This window comes from Mucor velutinosus (assembly GCF_035048745.1).
Source record: "Mucor velutinosus strain NIH1002 chromosome Unknown tig00000093, whole genome shotgun sequence".
Classification (NCBI taxonomy): Eukaryota; Fungi; Mucoromycota; class Mucoromycetes; order Mucorales; family Mucoraceae; genus Mucor; species Mucor velutinosus.
In genome coordinates, this window is record NW_027041907.1 from 2,693,827 (window position 1) to 2,710,281 (window position 16,455).

Here is a 16,455-nt window from a genome sequence, read left to right on the forward strand (position 1 = left end):
AAGCGATCGTGTTTTTGACCTTGATAATGAAGACTTTTACTATGGTATATCTTGAATCAAAATGTTCCTCTCGATCCAAAGCAACCCCTGAAACTTTGTTTTTGAGACCTTGGTATGTAAAACCTCAACATTTCGGCCAAAAACATCATTTTATATTTTCAAACATTGCACAATAAGTTTATTTAAAACAGTAACTCTATCTACTACCACTAGATTTGCCTCAGAAAGTACTCCAAGAAAGCTTAAGGGAGCATTTTTTTTTTTTTGTAGGGGAGCCGAGCTCCATTTTTTATTTTAAGTAGCTTAAGGGAGCATAGGATGATGAGCACGGTTTACATAGTCGATTATTACAAAATAGATCGACCGAGTCGAGAAATATCCAATCTTGGACAGAAATGTAAATCTGAGGTCAAATTATTTTTGGCTGCGGAGGCGGCGGCCATCACCACGCACTATGGCAAAACCACATGTAAAGAGTATGTGAGCTCATGTATACGCGAATTGGTGTAAAAATCGCATTACTTATACCAAATGGTGCAAAGATTCAAGCACATCTAAAAGCATTATGTTTAAATATGTAATTGCATGGGATATTGGCACAGTTTCATATAGTTCAATTATGGCATAGTTATCGCAGTTCATGTAACTATTATCCTACTGTAGACTTTATCTTTCAAGTGTAGCCCTCATTCCACTCTAGAGAAAGCTTTAAACATGTATATAGGCTTTGCTAATATCGTGATACAAGCACATGAGGACACTGCTGTATTATAAATACATCTCCACTACCTTATGTTATTTGAGCTTTTAGATGATTAATGAATACCACACACGTCAAATAACTCAACTTGCAAGGTTCCGTTATACATTGGTGATGGCAGACAGTCAATATTCTTTACAATGAGGCGTTCCTATACCACGAAAACTATCCTACTAGTGAATTGTTGCCATGGATGGCATCCAACGCGCATCTCCACTGCGTGGTTACTTTGACCTGAGAATCTACCATCGCCATAGATCAATTGAGCACGCGTTTACGTTTTGTTGTAACAACTGCATCTCCAGCGGTACAACTCAATCACATCATATTCGTCATGAAGGTTAAAAAAAAAGGGCATCCAAGCGCGAGATCAACAAGTGTCAAGCGCAGCAAATTTATGTAATGATATATACGCGAACAAATCAAATATGCAATCTATATATATTTCTTCCCCATCAAACTTAAAATCGTCATAGGTGAACCACATAGCAGTTATAAAGATCGGCTCCCTGTTACACGCTGTGTGGAAAAACGATTTAACAACAAAACTGGTGTAGCAAACTGACGTCAATATGCTATCAGACCACACATAGTGCACATTTCGCAATGGATATAAATATAAAAGACACTTCTCTAGCCCACCCCTTCCCCTTATTCTCCTCGTTCATAGAATACAAAACACATAAACAACAAAAATGCTCTCTCAAATCTCTACTCGTTTCGCCTCTGCTTCTACTCGCTCCAACATCTTGACTCGTCGCAGCTTGCACATGACCTCCATTGCTCGCACTGAGGGCGCTACTGCTGGATCCAAAGGATTCAAGGAAAAGGAAACTGCTGTCGAAAACCAATGGGCCCGTTCTCATGATGCCGAATTACTCCAATCCTTGAGAAAGACCTTGGCTGACCAAGAACAAGCTACGGCTGACATCAAGCAAAAGTTGACTGAATTAGAATCCAAGCAAAAGAAATAGATACATCTCACCCTTGCCCCTTTTCTCAAATACAAAATCATATTACTTTTTATACATACAAAATAAAATCTATTGTAAATTATCCAACGTAACAAAAGTGCATTTTTTTTTCGTTTGGCTTGTCTCGTAACATTTGGTTTATGTGTGATTTTATTTTCTTCAAACAATAGAAAACAGAAAGAGGAATTTGTAGTTGTTTAAACCTTGAAACCACGAGAAGCACGCTTACCACGAGCACGCTCGAACTTACGACCCTTGGAACGAACGAAGGGCTTCTTGTTCTTATGGGGACCCATACCAAAGTGCTTGACGGACTCACGAGAGTTCTTGGCACCACGGACGAGGATGGTGTTGGCACCAGTGGGAGCACGAAGAGCCAATTGATCCAAGGTCAAAACCTCACCACCAGCCTTCAAGATACGGGCCTTAGCGGTCTTGGTGAAGTGAAGGGCAGCAACAGAGAGCTTGGGGAGGTCCAAAAGACGAGAGTCATCGGTGACGGAACCGACAACAACAACGGTCTTGCCTTCCTTGTTGTTCTTGACGATGCGAGAAACAGTGACGGGAGGACGGTTGACGCGAGACATAAAGAGACGCTTCAAGACAACCTTGTTGAAGTTGGCATCAGTACGACGAGCAAGGAAACGGTAAAGCTATCAGGTGAATATAGTTAAATGGCTGGTCTACATGTCCAAAATCACACTTTAGAAGTTTACCTTAACCAACAAGGCCAAGTAGACGTTGTCAGACTTGGGAGCAGTACGGTTGGAGTTCTTGACGTGGTGCTTTTTGAGATCAATACCCTATATTACACACAGAAAGGTTGTTAATATCTTTCTTTTCTCAATTTGTCTCTCTCTCTCTCTCTCTCTCTAAAGCCCCAAATGTTCGATAATAGACGAAATGATGAATGAATTGCACTGATCCAGCAACTGATGATGGCTCTGTTGGTGATATTCAGCAGGGCGGTCCAGTTGAAGGTGGTCGTCTGCTCAAGAATACAAGATCGAAACGTCTCCCTCGAGCTGCAATGGAGCAAAATAGCCATGATAGCAGTACAAGACGAAAGCTATACTAAATTAACGTGATGGTGCGTCGTTTGCTTCAACTATTCTTGCTATGGTGAGTCTCCTCGCTATCATGTGTATCATGAGCAGTGGTGGCAGTGCAATATTTTTTCAACTGAGCTGAAACATCTACCCAAGTAACAGACATCCCATCGTCGTTGCTGATAATCCATCTATCCAGTCAATTCATCCAAATGCATCCATTCATTCATGATTCAAACTATTATCGATACAACAAGGATTAAGTGCATTACCATTTTAGACTACAAGGAGAAGAGGATGATCTATCTGTTTGGCCCTTAATCCTTTACCTATATTGCTTTCATCTCAGCATCACACCCTCCTGCCCATTTCAAATGCGTCTGCAATTTTTTTTTCCGTGTCAGACAAGGTGGGATGAAGAGCTTCATCCCGGCTGTTTTACTTGCACATGCTACAGCTTCGAACCGGACTGTGACATTTTCAACGTTTCAGATCAATACCAAATGCAAATGGCTAATAAGGTAAATTTTATTTGCTCTTTTAACGGAATAGGGGAGTGAGTTCCTTGCCATTGCGTAAATTGCATGCACCAAGCTTTAAGGATTTCCCACCGACTGACGGGGGGTATAAAGCATGAACAGTAACTGTATGTGCCCATAAACCGTCCCTGCCCAACAACTTTTTGTCACATTTAGCACAATAGCCGTGAGGGTTGAAAAAGTCAATTTGGGCGTTAGGAAACTTAATCTGTCTCTGTTTCTTCGCAAGATTCCATTCATGGCCCAAGCCATGCTCGAAAGTTACATGACGTCCGAAAGTAGGCTGATTGCTGAAATGGCGTTCACATTTAGAGCAGTAAAAGTCAGGGCTATTCAAATCAATCTCTGCATCCGGGTTTATATTGACGAATTTTGACATTCTACGGTGCTTTGTGAAATGTTGTTTGAAGATTTCCTCTGTGTAATAGCGATCGCATTTGGGGCAGTAGTATGCTGGATCGCGCTTCTTGGATACATCTACAGAGCTTCGGATATTGTACAATGTCGACATATGGCTATCTTGCAGATGATTTAAAAACAACCTCGCACCTTCATACTTTTTATCGCATTTTGCACAATAGTTGTCAAGGTGGAATATATCGATCTCGGCATTTGGGTATTTGACTAATGGTGTTTTTATACTATGCGCCCTTTTTAAGTGCACACGGAAGCTGGATATGGTTGGATAGGTGTGATCGCATTCGGCACAGTACTGCAGAGGCTTGAGAAGATTAGTGTCTGCCTGAGGATGCTTGGAGCGTTTGGCCATGCTGTCATTCTGAGAGTCATGGTGGTTTCTGGGAACGCGAGGCTTACTAGTTGCAAGACGAGGCTTGAAATCTTTGTCTTGTAGGCCGTGGATAATCCGCAAGTGTTTACGAAAGTATTGCTTGTGATAGGTCTTGCCGCACTTTGAACAGTAGTTTTGGGGATGGTTGGGATTGATGATTGCATAAGGGTGTGCAAAGTATTTTGCGTTTCTCTTCTTCTGGGAGCCACGATGGTTTTGACGGGCGTAAGGCTTGCTTGTAGCATCAGTTGATTTGGGTTTTTTTACGTGTAAGCCGTGCTGCTTTCTTAAGTGTACATGGAAATAACTGTCAGGGTAACTCCTGCCACACTTTGCACAGTAGTTCTGGGGATTGTTAGGATCGATGGTTGCATGGGGGTACTTGAAGTATTTCACGTACAAAGAATGCGACATTCTTACATGTCTACGGAATTTAGCTTGGTGTGAAAAAGTCTTCTCGCACATTGCACAGTAGTGTTGGGGATTGTAGGGATCAATGATGACACCAGCTTCTCCTGTATGTTTGGCTTGAAAAACTCTGTCATATTCAGGCTGCCTTTCGATGGTAACAACAGCATTATCACGCCATCTCTGCCTTGGAATTGGAGGTGCCTGTGGCCGGCTCTCAGACACTAGCATCTCTTTTATATATTCCTCGTTCTCGACTTTGACGAATGTTCTATAATCCTCTTCATCCTGGTACATGAGCGTGTCTTCAAAACTGAACTCTTGCTTCAGCATGGGCTCCTGATCTTCCTTGCATAGACGCGTTTGCATATCGTAGAGTAACTTCAGTAGTCTATGGTGGCGCGTTAGATGGCTGTGGTATCATAGTCTTACATGTGCTTAGAGACAACAGTACCTGATGATCTTGAAAAGATATTTTTGTAAAGAAGAAAGAGGTACTGATTAAATCTCCTCAGATCTGCTATATAATTTAAGCTGTTATTGGATGGCCAAGTGCGAGCTGTAACTGGTGTAGCTTGGAGTTTATTTACAAAATTAATACGTATTATAATGTGAGATTTATAGTAAATCAAAAGGTCTATCTTCTCTCCTTGACAAACAACACAAGCCATATGTAAGCAATGAAGATGAACAAACCAAACATGGAGCTCAAGCGAATCACATCAGGCCAGTAGTTCTTTGCATTGAAGCCAAAGGTAGACAAGATGGTAGCTCCAGGCACATCGATTTTGAGGCCGAATCTCTCCTCCACCAGCTGGAGATAGAGTAGCTCATTGACCAGCATGGCCTCTAAAGCGTAATTAAAGAATGAGAGGTACTTGAGCCAGCTGAAATAAGGTGACATGGTATCTAAAATACGAAGGTTAGTTCATATGCCCATGTATTTGATCTCAATGTGCATTGTACCTTTGTTGAGCAACAAGCCGGCAAACAGCATGGAAAAGAGGATAGACATACAGGCTAATAAATTGGCTAAAGACAAGTTCTTTACGACAATGCCAATGGCCAAGCAAAGGGCAGCAGCAGTGAGATTGAACAAGACCAGTACCAGCAAAAATTTGAGGAATTCATTGACGCCTTCCACCAGACCGACCATGGAATACGAAATTAGGGCCATCATAAGAGGAGGCACGACACGCAAAGGAATAATGTCAAACAATACTTTGGACAAAAAGTAGGTTGTAGGTGAATAATATCCATTGGCACGCTCACGGGCAAACAAGATGCGTTCGCTGCTAAACACTTGTAGCGAGGTCAAACACATGAATCCCAACAGTGCTTCGTAAAAGAAAAATAATCCCATGCGATTTTGAAAGCCTGCAATGGTGTTGGATACTTGGTAGAACAAACCACCACATACAACTATTTGGGAATGGGGATTATTAGCTTATACGTCCAAGCAGCTTATGCCATAATTACTTACGAGCCAAGATCACTGCCATGGCATAGTGGCTAAACATGAGCATGGGGTTTCTGTACAGATTCTTGAATGTTCTGTTGGCCAAAATTTGGAATTGAGCAAAGGGGCCAGGTCGCTTGTAAATAAGGATGCTTTTGGTGCTGACAGTGTCTCCTTCATTGTCGGATTGTGCTTGCGTAATGGCAGTTTGGATGTTTTCCTTGAGCGCATTGGCAATTATGCTGTGCTGGTAGTATTCTACTAATTGACGGAGGTGAGAGGAAAGTCCATCTGCTTGAGCTTGTTCTACAACCACATTGGGTTCATGGCTACTAACAGCAGCAGCAGCAGCAGCAGCAGCAGCCTCATATTGCTGTTGTCGTTGCTTGCTTTGAGGATTGTTGGATCGTGTATTTAATTCAGAAGCCCATTGCTCGGTTGTGTTCTCTAAACCATCACTGAAGCCAGCAGGTAACACGGATGGAGCAAAGAACCCATCATCATCTGCGAATGCTGTGTTTGTAGTCGATCCTTGCACTGCTGATGAAGGCTGTTTGGGTGTTCTACGCACGGCTCCTACGGATAAATCCACCAAATAGTCGGCAATGTTGAATCCCTGGGGGCAATCATATCCAATTTGTTTAAAGTAATGCTGTGCTTCAGACTGAGGGCCAGAATAAATGACTCTTCCAGCAGCTACAAGCACAAGTTGGTCGAATAAGGTGACAATGTTGGAGCGAGGTTGATGAATAGTAAAGACCACAGTTCGCTTGTAATTCTTTGCAAGAGCAACGAGACATTCGACCACGTTAAAAGCATTGTAGGCGTCCAATCCACTGGTGGGTTCATCCAGGAACAGAATCGAGGGTGATGTGACCAATTCACAAGCAATGGCAACTCGACGACGCTCACCACCGCTGATAGAGCGGGCTCCAGGTTGTCCAATCTTGGAATCCTTGATAGCATCAATGCCCAATTCTTGCATAACCTCCATCACTCGGTATTTCTTGGCTGCTTGGCTCATGGAACGAGGCAAACGCAGTAAAGCAGAGTACAGGATAGTTTCGTATACAGTCAGAGTAGGAATCATGACCTCCTCTTGGTCCACATAGCCGATCAATTTCTTGTAATGGGAGGCGTCTACCTCTTGGCCATTCAAATACACGTCTCCCGACGAAGTGCCTGATTTTGTGCGTTTTGCTAAAATGTCCAACAAGGTCGTTTTTCCTGCACCGCTAGGACCCATGATGGCCATGATCTGGCCAGGTTGCACCATGCCACTTGCTTCTTGCAGAATCTTTTTATCGTTGACTTGATAGTTGATGTTATCAAAAATGAGACTGGTGGGTGTATGCTCTGACATGAGCTTGCCTGCTTCGTCGTCGGCAATCTCAATTACTCCCTCTGGTCCTCTCTTTCCTGCAAAATAGGTCACCACACTTCCAACGATGACCAGGAATACGGCCACGCCTGACAATCCACTGATGATCATGGTCCAATTGGTACGTCTCTCGGGTCTTTCAAATCCAGGCACCATTGTGTAATGTAAACATTCGCCTCCATGACAGTCCAAGAAGATTGAATCATCACCAAAAACAGCAGAGATCAGGTCATCCATGGCAGGCTCTGAAAATGCGCAGTTTGGACCAGCACAGTTGAATGAAGCAGGACCCTTGATTTCGTCTGCCAAAAGATCTACATACAACAGGCATATTCAGCATGATTGTTGCTACGGAGGCCTTATCGCACTTGCGCCTGCTTACCTGTCAAGTCAATCGAGCCATCTTTGCCGCACAGAAATTCGTCCTTGATACAACGACAGTCGATGTTTTGACAGGTATATTTGGTTGTATTTTTGCCGTATTCGTACTGTTGTTCGAATCCACAAGTGTTCAAATGGCAGTAAAATGACTCAATCTCGTCCACCCAAACTGTGTCATGTCATTATGAGTATATCTTGATTGGCTGTGGGTTCATGCAAGAGATACACTTACACTGGAAATCACATGTTGCTTGATTCTTGTTGCAGGAAAAGGTCACTTGAGGGATTTGCGTTTTCAACTGATCCAAGATTTTTCGGTCTTTTTTGCACAATATCAGTATGAGGCCACTATCTAGCAAGCGCAATCTACTTACTGGTAACATTACACATTTGGTAATTTTCAAAGACGGTGATGCCATTCTTGTAGCAAGTACCATTTTGTCCAGTGGGGACCAAGGAATTACATACCGAATCGGTCTTGCAAACTACACAAGGACACAAGGTAAACATCCTTTCAGCATCAGTCATGATGACGAATATCCAAAGCCCTCTTTGTTACACTTTACCATTGCAGTTGATTCCTTCCCATCCCTCAGGACAATCACAGTGATCATTTTCTCGTGGAGATCGATTGCGGCCGTCTGGTAAAGCACCACACACTAGACACGCAGATTTGCATTAATACACGGGGCTTGTTTCATGCAGAAAGACACACTTACGAGGCTGTTTACAATCATCGCCACCAAATCCAGGAGGACAATTACATTTACCGTCGTATTCAGAGCAGTTAGCAAAGTGCAAACACTCAAAGCCAGGCAGCAAACAGTTAAAACAAGGAGGGCAATCTTTATCACCATTGCCAGCAAAGATGTCGTAGGTTGACTTTAATGGTGGCGTGTTGGGGACCAAATCGTAGTTCTCTAGCAGCAAATTGTATTCATATGCTCTTGTTATTTGGATTATACACAGTAATCCAAATAACAACCATAGTAGTCTGGCCATTTTATCGTCAATGTGAGTATAGCGTTGTGTATGAAGGAAGAAAAAAGAAAAATCCGCTTGTTTCAAGATTTTAAATGCGAGAAGGGCGGGTCTACTAAACAAGCAAGTTTAGAAAAATCGCAGTGATGTGTTCGGATGGTCAGCGGGTCGAACAATGCCCGTCTTTTGTGTAATCCACTGGTTCTTGTGAGCACATCATCCTTGGATCCAAGCTAAAGCCATGTACTAATGCAACAGGTCGACATTTGAGAGGCATCATCAACCTCTACCAAATATGGCATGTCGCTGTGTCAGGAAGCGAATGTCTGGACTTGCTGCTTGGAGTTATATTACTGCATTTGATAAGGTTTGGAATCGCTTGAACAGCTCTCAAGCAAGCTCACCTACTACGCTATATCACCATAGCAATGCCATCCGTTGCTCATTACCATTGCTTGGACTTAAATATCCGACACACAGCAGTAGTAGATGTCTTTGTTGGAGTCACAGCCAAATCCTCTCTGTGCCGTATGTGACGCAAAATAACATTGGAGAACTCTAGTGCGTTTGAAATTCGACATTTGTTCGTTCAATAAGATTCTTTCATTGTGGCAAAATGGTAGAAATATTGAATTCTCAGTAAATCAGTCGTAGATGGACTAAACAAAGTGTAGATAAAGGAATTGGTGCCCAAGCCATCTCACTCGAGCGATGCTCTTCCTCTCTATCGCAATGGGGAATCAAATTCACCTAGCTATTACACTGAAAGCGACAGCAATCTCTCAACGGGATCTTCCACTGGATCCACCAAGAGAAGAAGGCGGTCTACAAGACTGAACAGCTTGGGATATCAAAAGAAGACAGACAAGAAAAACATGGCTCTTGCTCAAAAGAAGTTTAAAAAACTGGATTTGGCTCCATCTCGAGGTAGGTAATATGAGACATGTCTTTATCCAAGACATCTCATGTGAATCTTTATTTGCAAATGTGTAGAGAGAAGTCAGAGCTGGTCTGTTGGCGATCGAGTAGAAGCGATCAAATGGGCGGATGATGTGAAGGAGTGGTATTGCGCTCGTATCGTAGAGATAACAAAAGATCATCATGATGAAACGCTTGTCTTTGTTCATTACGAAGGATGGCCACCAGAAGAGGCCGATTGGATAAGCCCCACATTGCTTAGAGTCCCTCAGAGAGCAGAGAGCTTGCGGTATGGCCCAGCAGGTGCAGAATCTGACAGATCTTGGAGGGACTATGTTGATTTTTACAATTCAAAAAGAGGTGGTATGGCAAGACAAAATACAGGCATTGTGCAAGACAGACGTATGGGTTTACATTGCTGTCCATGTCATTCTCGTGAAACCATTCACCCTGAAAGACCTGATAGAATTGGCTCCATTTTGCAAACATTTCATACCAACAGGTATTGCTTGGGCATACTTCTGACTGGGATGTATCACTTGCTTATACTTTTTTTTTCATTGCATTTCAGGATGCTTCGATATTTCAAACGAATTCACGCTCGAGAAACCACCACACAGGAGCTGCTCCGCGTGCACACGTTTAGTCATGTTCGCAACTACTATCCATTAGATGAGGAAACCATGGTGAAGAAGGAAAAAAGGCCATTGAAAATAACGTCAATTGCAGCACTACTGAATCCTGAACCGCCAAAGAATCCATGTATACAGCAGCTAGGTACTATTGACAAAGTTTTACGCGGTGTCGGTGGCGACACGATTATCAAAGCTGACCAGGACCATATCAACAGACAACACCGTCGATTCTCAACAGCGGCTGCTTTTGCTGATGCATCTCAGAGCAATCCACAGCCAACAGCACCTCCTACGTTGGTGTGTAAAATGACCTGTGGTGAACTGGGTATTTCAGTAGATACAACATTCCACCCCCTGTACACTAGTTTAGCGGCGAAAGTAGCTGCTGGTGCTCTTCTCTCTCTTGTGGAACCGATTGTTCAGGGTCAGCTACGGAATGGATTTGCCCTCATTCGTCCTCCAGGGCATCATGCAGAAGATGATTTGGCTATGGGCTTTTGCTTTTATAATAATGTAGCTGTTGCTGTAGCGGATACATTGGAAAAATACCCATCAAAGATCAAGAGAGCTGTTGTTATTGACTGGTAAGCTATATACAGACATGTGTATTAAATTTTTTGAAATTAACTTTGTCTTGATGATAGGGATATTCAGTAAAGTGTTTCTTGAGATGTTGTATTACTACATGTTCTAATGTTCAATCGTCTTCATGTAGTCATGGCAACGGCACCCAAAAGATATTTTATGATAACCAAAATGTTCTATATATTTCAGTACACCGATGGGATCATGGCAAGTTTTATCCTTTCAGTGGAGCACCTAGCGAATGTGGTGAATATGAAGGCATTGGTAAAAATGTAAATATTGCGTTTTCAGAATCAAACAGAAAGCCAAGTGAGTATTTACATGTCTACTGTAGTAGTAGCCTTCGACTAACAGGCCCTTTTATAGAACCAATGGGCGATACAGAATTCGCTGCTGCATTCTATCATTTTGTAATTCCAATTGTCAAGCAATTCGGACCAGATATGATATTTGTTTCAGCTGGTTTTGATGCGGCCGAAGGACACCCAGAGAATGTAAGGCAAGATGTCAAGCTTGAGAGTTGTAAACTAACAATTTCTATTATGTAAAATGATTAGCTTGGCGGCTATAATGTAACACCGCGAGGATATGCATTACTCACGAAAATGGTCAAGGATTTGGCTGAAGATCTCTGTGAAGGTCGACTGGTGCTGACATTAGAAGGTGGTTACGAACTTCAACCATTAGCAAAGTCATGTGCTGCAAGCGTGGCCCAGTTATTCTTACCAAATACCATACCAAACCAGCAGATTACAACTTTTCAAGATACTCTTGACAGTACAAAACCGAATCGAGATGCAATAGACAGTTTTCAAGATATATTACGATACCAAAAGAAGCATTGGCACTTCTCTGAGGAGACGCTGGACCCCGATTTCACGTTCTCTTTACCAGATGATTGGAGAGCTACTGATAGCATAACTACAAGACCACGCAGAGATAAAAAGGCGGTCAAGACATTGACCATTGAGAGTTATTAACAACATTTAATATTTTAATATCTATCGATCATTAAATAAATGAAGCTGACATCGTAGTTTGATAACTTTACTCCATTACATTTGAATGAAATATAGAATATACCTGAAATTAACCTGAAAAATAAGTCAAATACTGAACTTTCGCTATTATCCTGCGCGATAGCACAGGTAATTGTTGTGCCAGAAGGGCTACAACTGTCTATAAAGATTAAGGTATTCTTGATGGGCAGATATGTCTGTGTTGTGCAACAACATGGACAAGCTATGAGAATTGAAGTGCATCTCAGCTATCTAAATACTGAGGTTCATCAGATGTGATAAGCGTTGTACAAGATACATTGCTACTTTGGCATTCAGAACTTAGTATGAATAGAATAACTCTTGTCTTTATCAATAAATCTTTAGTTTTTGTGTCTGATCTTATTCAAATAAGTCTTTTCTTGTTTTTATAATATCGAACATTTTTTATAAGCTACAAATAATAACCCTTTTATTCTTTGTGCTTAACAGTAATGAAAAATGAAATGCTCTTCTTAAACCATAACACCTTGCACTATAGTTTCAACAGCTAGAACAATTGCTCATCAGTGGCGTGATCGTCAGAATAACATACTGATACAATATCAATAATATCGTAACCCACATTGTGTTGCTATAGTAGTAGTTTTTAAACTGTATATAGCGTTCTCCACATAATAAATTTAAACCACATACCTCAACCACATCAAACTGTGTAATGGATGCCAGATTAAACAACTGCACTTGATTACTACCATACTTTTGGATAAAGAAAAATTCAAAATTTTACTTATTTGGATATCATTTTATTACAAACACAAAACTATAGTAATAACAGATCAATAGGAAATTAACTGGTTGTAGACCTTCGCTGCTTCGACCTCTTAGCCAATCAAATCGCTCAAAAACCCCGCTGACCTAAAAAAAAATTTGCGAGGGTTTCCCCCTGTTTGATGTGAGGCAAAATTTTAAGCGCCGCTATAATAGCAATATAGCCGCTGCTATCATCAAATTTCCCCCAGGTGCTAGAGCATGCCTTACTTACACCACCTAGCTTTAAATTCAGGCATTGAGACCCTCAATCATCACTAAAGTAAGTAGCGATAACCAAATGGAGGCGGCCTATCTACCTCCTGGTGTCGGATAAAGTCTTGTTGAGCTTCAGGGATAGGCACATCCACACAACGTAAAAAAGGTATGCTTTAAAGGAAACATAATAATAATAATAAAAAAGAAGAAAAGAACATAATACTATAAGAGTATAGTAGTATGTAGACAAAAAAAAAAGAATGCTCACACGAAGCAAGCCAAAGAAAAGCATAACAAACACAACTACAAAAGCAACAGTGGTATTATAAGTTTGCAATACAACATGATGACTAATATTGTTTCATGTAAAGCTACAGAGGACACACTACCAACAAAAGAAAAAGTAGAAAAAGAAAAAGTGCAACAACGCAAACATCATGAATGCATTATCACGAGAAAGGAAGCAATAATATAAACGTTCAAAGAAGGTTTACATCATTGCGACCAGAAGAAAGAACATACTTACCACTTACCACAGCCATAAATACACCAGAATAGTATGGGCAATCACCGGACACAGACCACCAGAGAACGAGCATGCACCAAATACAGCAGACCAGGAAAGACCAGATAAGCAGCAGCAGCAGCAGCAGCAACACCAGCAGTAACACCAGCAGAACAGAAAAACTAAAGAACGAACACCATCAGCAGAGAGCAGGCAAAGACCAAAGAAGTTACCACTTATCACCACCACAGATAGACCAGAGCACAAGCAATTATCAGAGATAGACGAGAGAACGAGCATACATCATAGATGGCAGACCAGAAAAGACCAGACTAGCAGCAGCAGCAATACCAGCAGCAATACCGTCAGCAATACCGTCAGCAACACCGCCAGCAAGACCATCAGCAATACCATAAAAACCCAAAGAACGAGCGACACCAGAGACCAGGCAAAGACTAAAGAAGCAGCCGCCATAGATAGAGACAACAGAAGTAGCTACTACTAGACATAATAACCAAAGAATCAAACAACAGAGATAGCAGAGAAGTAATGGCAGAAGCACCTACGTCAAACAGGCAAAAAAAAATATCGAAACCTAATAAACAAATTCAATTAGTGCTGATTCTACGTCTTCTAGTGTTCGTTATCAAATGGTACCTACTATATTCCACTTCAATAAAGCATTATCAAGTACTTTTAAAAGTACAAAGCCGTGTCGTCAGAAGTTAGAGTGTTGTTTTCAATCGAAAGGGTTCCCAAATCGATATGGTTTGATACTAAACGCGTTTTGCAAAAAAGATAAAAAAAACAAATGCATGGAAAATGAGAGGGCACCATAACCGACGTCACGGCCAGTAGATCTGGTCTCAGCCTTCTGCCGTGGTGGCAGCCGCAACTGCTGCACTTTAATTTGAAATTGTGCAGTGGATAGTTTCATGTTCAAATTCGACTTGATTTCACATTCCTTAAACATTTTTGCTAAATTTAACAATGAAAAATGTCGTTGTAATACTTTACTTTCTAATGCATTTATATAAAGTCAATGAAGGCGCGTCGAATGATGCTGATTACATTTAGCTTTCAGGCCGAAAATAATGAGCAATCTGCAAAAATACAAAATCAGGTTTTCTGTAAATATGTCAGCATTTAGCATATGAAAGTCTCATAAAAAGAGCTTTCAGTGCTGCATTCCATTTTGACGATCGGTTTGGTCTAATATGTATCATAGGAAAAGTCTTCATTTTTGGGGTGAAAAACGCGATCGCTTGATTTTCAAGAATTTTCCCTTGCTAGTACTCATGTAAAAACGACAATTTTCATGAATTTGCAATGACCCAAAAGAATTGAGATAAAGCATCAATAAGTAGAGCGTGACCAAGAAGAGACGTTTGGCCTTGCTCCGAGTGTCCACAACGCTTTGTAGCATAAGTTATTTGTGTTTGAAAATGACTAGATTTGGACAGAATTTGACCTAAACATAACGCGTATTAGGTTGTGTTGCCAAAGAAGTAAATAGAGTAAGGCACTGTCTGATGTCTCTGATGTTCTGCATTGTAAGGAACTCGAGTCGTAAGTGATAAATGCCTCTATCTAGTTCTAAAGCTTGGATCTTCCTTTTCAAAATACGCGAATACAGTAATTTTAAAATTTGAGTGTCAATGATTCTTTGCAAATTTGAATCTAACAACTTTGCTCAGATTAGACGAGGTGTTTATTAGGTTAGCAGGACACTTTCGGTGGTCGTCCAAAACAGAAATACCAAATCTAGCCGTAAAATCAGATTCAAAGTTTAGCGTCAATGTTGGACATCGATGACTTCACAATAAAGAAGTCGACGAAAATAATCAGTTGTTAACTCTATCTAAAACAAAGAGCTTCTTCATTACAGAGGATTATCTTAATAGTAGCTTAAATATGATGGATTACTAGTCAATGATTACTACTATGTTGACATGGTATAAACAGCAGCCACTAGGAACATATTGATTGTTGGTAACTGTTGTGCCAGAAGGGCTACAACTGTCTATAAAGATTAAGGTATTCTTGATGGGCAGATATGTCTGTGTTGTGCAACAACATGGACAAGCTATGAGAATTGAAGTGCATCTCAGCTATCTAAATACTGAGGTTCATCAGATGTGATAAGCGTTGTACAAGATACATTGCTACTTTGGCATTCAGAACTTAGTATGAATAGAATAACTCTTGTCTTTATCAATAAATCTTTAGTTTTTGTGTCTGATCTTATTCAAATAAGTCTTTTCTTGTTTTTATAATATCGAACATTTTTTATAAGCTACAAATAATAACCCTTTTATTCTTTGTGCTTAACAGTAATGAAAAATGAAATGCTCTTCTTAAACCATAACACCTTGCACTATAGTTTCAACAGCTAGAACAATTGCTCATCAGTGGCGTGATCGTCAGAATAACATACTGATACAATATCAATAATATCGTAACCCACATTGTGTTGCTATAGTAGTAGTTTTTAAACTGTATATAGCGTTCTCCACATAATAAATTTAAACCACATACCTCAACCACATCAAACTGTGTAATGGATGCCAGATTAAACAACTGCACTTGATTACTACCATACTTTTGGATAAAGAAAAATTCAAAATTTTACTTATTTGGATATCATTTTATTACAAACACAAAACTATAGTAATAACAGATCAATAGGAAATTAACTGGTTGTAGACCTTCGCTGCTTCGACCTCTTAGCCAATCAAATCGCTCAAAAACCCCGCTGACCTAAAAAAAAATTTGCGAGGGTTTCCCCCTGTTTGATGTGAGGCAAAATTTTAAGCGCCGCTATAATAGCAATATAGCCGCTGCTATCATCAAATTTCCCCCAGGTGCTAGAGCATGCCTTACTTACACCACCTAGCTTTAAATTCAGGCATTGAGACCCTCAATCATCACTAAAGTAAGTAGCGATAACCAAATGGAGGCGGCCTATCTACCTCCTGGTGTCGGATAAAGTCTTGTTGAGCTTCAGGGATAGGCACATCCACACAACGTAAAAAAGGTATGCTTTAAAGGAAACATAATAAT

At 40.8% G+C, this 16,455-nt stretch overlaps 6 protein-coding genes across 6 annotated transcripts; 2 read left to right on the forward strand and 4 right to left on the reverse strand.

The window, feature by feature from the left end:
* Positions 1–1,455: 1,455 nt before the first annotated feature.
* On the forward strand, positions 1,456–1,734 carry ATC70_002631 (uncharacterized protein; the record flags this gene model as incomplete). Its single annotated transcript, XM_064822002.1, has 1 exon — positions 1,456–1,734. The coding sequence occupies one exon, from the start codon at positions 1,456–1,458 to the stop codon at positions 1,732–1,734; it is 279 nt and encodes a 92-aa protein (XP_064681688.1).
* A 197-nt stretch (positions 1,735–1,931) lies between these two features.
* ATC70_002632 (uncharacterized protein) lies at positions 1,932–3,058 on the reverse strand (the record flags this gene model as incomplete). Its single annotated transcript, XM_064822003.1, has 3 exons — positions 1,932–2,387; positions 2,451–2,537; positions 3,056–3,058. 3 exons carry the CDS (start codon positions 3,056–3,058, stop codon positions 1,932–1,934), a joined length of 546 nt encoding a protein of 181 aa, XP_064681689.1.
* Positions 3,059–3,323: 265 nt separating this feature from the next.
* On the reverse strand, positions 3,324–4,889 carry ATC70_002633 (uncharacterized protein; the record flags this gene model as incomplete). The annotated part of the gene is made up of 1 exon (XM_064822004.1): positions 3,324–4,889. The coding sequence occupies one exon, from the start codon at positions 4,887–4,889 to the stop codon at positions 3,324–3,326; it is 1,566 nt and encodes a 521-aa protein (XP_064681690.1).
* Positions 4,890–5,157: 268 nt separating this feature from the next.
* On the reverse strand, positions 5,158–8,743 carry ATC70_002634 (uncharacterized protein; the record flags this gene model as incomplete). Its single annotated transcript, XM_064822005.1, has 8 exons — positions 5,158–5,429; positions 5,487–5,942; positions 6,004–7,674; positions 7,743–7,910; positions 7,974–8,060; positions 8,116–8,226; positions 8,308–8,400; positions 8,461–8,743. 8 exons carry the CDS (start codon positions 8,741–8,743, stop codon positions 5,158–5,160), a joined length of 3,141 nt encoding a protein of 1,046 aa, XP_064681691.1.
* Positions 8,744–9,338: 595 nt separating this feature from the next.
* On the forward strand, positions 9,339–11,840 carry ATC70_002635 (uncharacterized protein; the record flags this gene model as incomplete). The annotated part of the gene is made up of 8 exons (XM_064822006.1): positions 9,339–9,341; positions 9,397–9,649; positions 9,716–10,142; positions 10,212–10,859; positions 10,920–10,928; positions 10,991–11,169; positions 11,227–11,354; positions 11,418–11,840. The coding sequence occupies 8 exons, from the start codon at positions 9,339–9,341 to the stop codon at positions 11,838–11,840; spliced, it is 2,070 nt and encodes a 689-aa protein (XP_064681692.1).
* A 1,826-nt stretch (positions 11,841–13,666) lies between these two features.
* UGP1_1 (UTP-glucose-1-phosphate uridylyltransferase) lies at positions 13,667–13,893 on the reverse strand (the record flags this gene model as incomplete). The annotated part of the gene is made up of 1 exon (XM_064822007.1): positions 13,667–13,893. A coding segment is annotated over one exon (227 nt), but the record flags the coding sequence as incomplete, so codon positions are not given.
* Positions 13,894–16,455: the final 2,562 nt, after the last annotated feature.